The sequence below is a fragment of the Numida meleagris genome, chromosome 26, assembly GCF_002078875.1.
Source record: "Numida meleagris isolate 19003 breed g44 Domestic line chromosome 26, NumMel1.0, whole genome shotgun sequence".
Lineage (NCBI taxonomy): Eukaryota > Metazoa > Chordata > Aves > Galliformes > Numididae > Numida > Numida meleagris.
In genome coordinates this window covers 3,262,377-3,267,218 of record NC_034434.1, presented here as the reverse complement: position 1 = coordinate 3,267,218, position 4,842 = coordinate 3,262,377, and the positions used below count along the sequence as shown (strand labels likewise).

At 71.2% G+C, this 4,842-nt stretch overlaps 1 protein-coding gene across 1 annotated transcript in view; it reads left to right on the top strand.

Moving 5' to 3' along the window:
• Positions 44-4,842, top strand: part of GPR179 (G protein-coupled receptor 179) — a 10,017-nt gene continuing 5,218 nt past the window's right edge. Inside the window, exons 1-9 of the mRNA XM_021377623.1 lie at positions 44-837; positions 1,462-1,570; positions 2,284-2,667; positions 2,783-2,851; positions 3,274-3,383; positions 3,468-3,706; positions 3,795-3,933; positions 4,044-4,149; positions 4,607-4,747. Coding sequence (XP_021233298.1) covers positions 44-837; positions 1,462-1,570; positions 2,284-2,667; positions 2,783-2,851; positions 3,274-3,383; positions 3,468-3,706; positions 3,795-3,933; positions 4,044-4,149; positions 4,607-4,747 — 2,091 coding nt within the window. The remainder of the gene's footprint in view (positions 838-1,461; positions 1,571-2,283; positions 2,668-2,782; positions 2,852-3,273; positions 3,384-3,467; positions 3,707-3,794; positions 3,934-4,043; positions 4,150-4,606; positions 4,748-4,842) is intronic.

Sequence of the window (4,842 nt, the reverse complement as noted above, 5' to 3'; positions counted from 1 at the left end):
AACAGGCGGCGGTCGGAGCGCGGCTCGCGGGCACGGTGCCACCATGCCCCCCCCGGGGGGGCCGCCGCTCTGGGGCTCCCGGGCCGCCCTCCTCCTCCTCCTCCTCCTCCTGCCGCTGCTGCTGCTGCGGGCGGGGGCTCCGCCGCCCCCCGACGACCCCACGGCGGACCCGCGGGGGGACCCGGAGGGCTCCGCGGCTCTTTCCTTCCTGCGGACGGGCGACGCGCGGCGCTTGGCCCTCACCAACTGCAGCCGCAGCGCCGCGCTGCGACCCCCGGGGCCCGAACCCCCCCCGGAGCTGCGGGCAGCCCTGCGGGCCGCCCCCGAAGCTCTGACCCAGGCGGCCAACTTCCTCAACATGCTGCTGCAGGGCAACGACCTCCGCGAGGCCAGCGTGGCCGAGGACGTGGAGTGGTACCAGGCGCTGACGCGCAGCCTGGCGGGGGGGCACCCCTGGGCGCGCCGCTCCCTGCTGGCCCTGGACGCCCACCCGGCGGCCCCCGCCCCCCGCCTGGTGCTGCAAGCCACGGCCGCCGACGGGGAGATCCACCTGCGGGACGTGTCCGCGCCGGGGAACCGCAGCTCGGACGGCGAATGGGTGACGGAGCTGCGGGAACGGCGCGGCCCCCCGCTCCGCAAACGGGTGCTGAGCAACGACCTGCGCTCCATGGAGACCCCCAAGTGGCGGCGGGGCGACGGGTACGTGGCGGGGCCGGGCCACGTGCGGTGGTCGCAGCCCTTCCTCGAGTGCCGCGACGGGAAATTCGTGCCCGTCTGGGCGGTCGCGCTGTCCGCTGCCTTCTACGGGCTGAAGCCCGACCTCAGCCCCGAGTTCAAGTGAGTGCGCGGCGCGGGGGGGACGGGGGGGGACGGGGGGGGATGTATTTGTGTGCATTCGTGTGTGTGTGCACGAACGGGTGAACGTGTGCGTGTTGAGAAGCACGGGTGTGCACCTGCGCGGGGGTGCATGCGGGTGTGTGCGTGTCGGGGGACGTGGGTGCGTGCAAGTGTGTGCACGCAAGAGTGCGCGTGCATGTTTGCATGAACGTGTGCGTGTGCATATGCGCGTGCATGCGTGCGTGTGCTTGCTTGCGTGTGCACATCTGCGTTGGCACGTGTGCACGCCTGCACGTGAGGTTGCATGCATGCGTGTGCATCCCTGTGCGTACACGTGTGGGGGTGCTGGGGGATGCTTCCCTGCACGCTTGTGCATAGGGGAGTGCACGAGTGTGTGCGCAGTGGTGTGCACACGTGTGCGGCCGTGGGTGTGAGCCCCTCCCGAGGCGGAATGCACCGCCCGACCCCAGCTCCGAGGGGGGGGACCTCCCCAGATGGGCTCTGGCACCGCGTATGTTCCCCCCCCCCCGGCTCAGTGTCCCGGTACCGGGTGCTGATACCGCTGTGCCCCCCCCCCGCGCCCCCGTGTGCCCCCTCCCGTGCTGACCGCGCTGCTGCGTGTAGGGGAGCCGTGCGGGTGGACATCGAGCTGCGGGACGTGGGCATCGACCAGTGCGACAGCGGGACGGGCTGGTTCGCGGGCACGCACCGCTGTGACCTCAACAGCACCCAGGTACCCACACCCCACCGGGCCCAGCACCCGCCCCCACCTTCTGGGGCCCCGTCGGATCCGTCCCCTCGCGCAGTGGGGCTGGGACTGCCCTGCTGCACACTGTCCGTCCGTCCATCCGTCCCCCCCCGCCGCGCTGTCCCCGCTGCCGTCCCCTCCGCCCGTCCCTCGGGGCTGATCCGCGCCCCCCCCCGCCCCCATCTGCCGCGCTCAGCCGTTCCCGCACCGCTCTGCGGTTTATTGTGCAAATCTCCCTCCCTCGGCAGCGCCGTGGGGTGACCCGGCTTCCACCCGCGTGGGGACAGCGGGGGACGATGGATGGGGTGGCACTGCCACCCCCCCCCCGGCTGCGCCCACCCCAGGTCAGGGCTCGGGGTGAACCCGACGGGGTGAACCCGCTATGGGGCGGCCCGACCACCAGGAGTGCCCCCGTCCCCCCCCCCAACCCGCAGGGATTAGGGGCCGGTCCGCCCCCCCGGCTTAGCGCCGTGCCGCATTAGGTGCCCATTTAGGTTTTAGGGGGGGGGGGATTTGGGGGCCGGGCTTTGGCTTTTAATTCCCAAATGTTTTTAACCGCTGCGTTCCGGGCTCGGCTCGGGGGGGGGGGGGGGGTCGGCTGTCACCGAGCTGCCGCAGCCCCCGCTGCCCCGTGGGGTTATGGGGGCAGTGCGGGCCGACCCCGCGGTGCAGCCGTGCCCCCCCCACCCCCCCCGCAGTGCATCCCGCAGCAGAACCGCGGCTTCGTGCTGGGACAATACGCGTGTCGCTGCAAGCCGGGCTTCTACGGGCTCAGCGCCGGGACAGGTGCGTGCCGTGCCCGGACCCCCCCCACCCCGTCCCCCAACCCAGCCCCTCAGGGCTCGCGGGGGGGTTGCTTTGGGACTCCCCACGGCCCCGTTCCGTCCGCAGCGCCGGCGGAGGGGGCCGCGCTCTTGTCGTGCCGCCGGTGCCGGGAGGGCTGCGCCAGCTGCCGGGACGATGCGCCCTGCGAGGTGCAGGAGGACCGGGCGCTGCGTGCGGCCGTGCTGTGCTGCCAGGCGTGCTGCATGCTGGCCGTGTTCCTCTGCATGCTGATCGCCTACCACTGCCGCCGGAGCAAGGCGAGCGCAGCGCGGGGTCCCCACGATCTCACCGAATTTCGGTGCCAACCCCCCCCCCAACCTCCCCCTCTCCAGGCCCCCGGGCACCGCTGATGTCCCCCTGTCCCCCCTGCAGAGGATCCGGGCGTCGGGCGTTGTGCTCCTGGAGATCATCCTCTTCGGGTCTCTGCTGCTCTACTTCCCCGTGAGTGAGCGGCCAAATTCCCCCCCATCGTGCCCCACACCTCCCCGCAGAAAGCCCCATGGACCCTGGGGCTGCACCCTGCTGCCGTGGGGCAGAACCGGCACCGTGCAGGACACAGCCCGGCTGCGCCCCATTGCTGTCATTGCCAGCACAGACCTGGCAGCTTTGGGCAGAACCTTCCCAGGAAACCAAACTCCCTTCCTCCTCCCCACGGCCGCAAGCACGGACCCCTGCCCAAATCCCCTCTGTGTGCCACGGAGCAAAGGGCGGGCGGGGGGCCCGGCTGTCCCCAGCGTCACCGCTTGCCACGGCTCTGCCCCTTTCTCCCCTGTGCCATGGGATCTGTGCCCTGGACATGGGTTGGTGCACGGCACAGCCCTGGAGCCCCATGCCACCACCGTCCCCTCCCCCCCCCCCCCCAGGTCTTCATCCTCTACTTCAAGCCCAGCACCTTCCGCTGCATCGCGCTGCGCTGGGTGCGCGTGCTGGGCTTCACCATCGTGTACGGCACCATCACCCTGAAGCTGTACAGGTACCGGGGGGCGGGGTGGGGGGTCCTCCTGCTGGGACGCCGGGTGGGCTGCAGCCCCACGCTGACCCCCCCACCCCCCCGCAGGGTGCTGAAGGCATTCCTGGCCCGCGCGGCGCAGCGTGTGCCCTACACGGCCAGCGGGCGCGTGCTGCGGGCGCTGGGGCTGCTGCTGCTGCCGCCGCTCTGGTTCCTGGCGGCGTGGACCTTGGCCACGCTGGAGAATGTCACCAGGAACGTCCCCGTGGTGGCCCGCACGCAGACCGCCCAGGGGCTGCACTTCTCCATCTGCAGCCACGACCGCTGGGACTACATGATGGTGGTTGGTGAGAGACGGCAGAGCCCCCTCCAACCTCCCCCACCGCCTCTCCCCGTACCCACGGAGGTGCCCACGCCGCGTGCTCTGTCCTGCAGCCGAGCTGCTGCTCCTGCTGTGGGGCAGCGCGCTGTGCTGGGCCGCTCGTGCCGTGCCCTCCGCCTTCCACGAGCCGCGTTACATGGGCATCGCGCTGCACAACGAGCTGCTCCTCTCCGCCGCTTTCCACGCGGTCAGGTACGGCACGGGATGCCCACACGGCTGCAAAGCGTTCCCCTTCACCGGGGGGGGGGGAGGGAGGAGGGCTGGAGCCGTGGGACCCCGCGCTGCCCCCTTCCCCCCTCCAGGTTCGCTGCGGTGCCCTCGTTGCACCCCGACTGGACGCTGCTGCTCTGCTTCGCCCACACCCACGGCACCGTCACCGTCACCCTGGGGCTGCTCTTCGTCCCAAAGGTAACGCACAGCCCTCAGCCCGCGGGAATGGGGGCTGGGGGGGGGCTAGGGGGTGGGTATGGGGTGGTGGGCAGCGGGGTGGTGGCTATGGGGCGGTGGGATATGGGGAGGTGGATGGTGAGGTGGTGGTTATGAGGTGGTGGCTATGGGGTGATGATTAACGGGAGGTGGCTATGGGACGGTGGCTACGGGGAGGTGGGCAGTGTGGTGGTGGCTATGGGGTGGTAGGTAAGGGATGATGGCTATGGGGTGGTGAGCAATGGGGTGGTGGCTATGGGGTGGTGGGAGATGAGGAGGTGGGCAGTGGGATGGTGGCTCTGAGGTGGTGGCTATGGGGTAATGATTATGGGGAGGTGGGTAGCGGGGTGGTGACCATGGGGTGGTGGCCATGGGGAGGCGGCGGTGGGTTCCGCTGTGTCTGGGGCCTCCCGTCGCGCTGCCCCCCCCCACCCCGCAGTTCCTGCACGCCGGTTCGCCGCTGCGGGAGGAGATCGCGGCCGAGGTGTACGAGGACGAGGTGGACGCGCGGCGCTCCGGGCTGAGCAGCAGCATCGCGTCCGCGTGGAGCGAGCGCAGCGTCGACCCCGATGACATCCGGGTGGGTGCCACGCTCGGGACCTTCTTTTGACGCTGGCTGTGCCGCCCCGCACAGGAAGAGGTGCCTGTTGCGATCTTTCTCCTGATGCAAAGCGG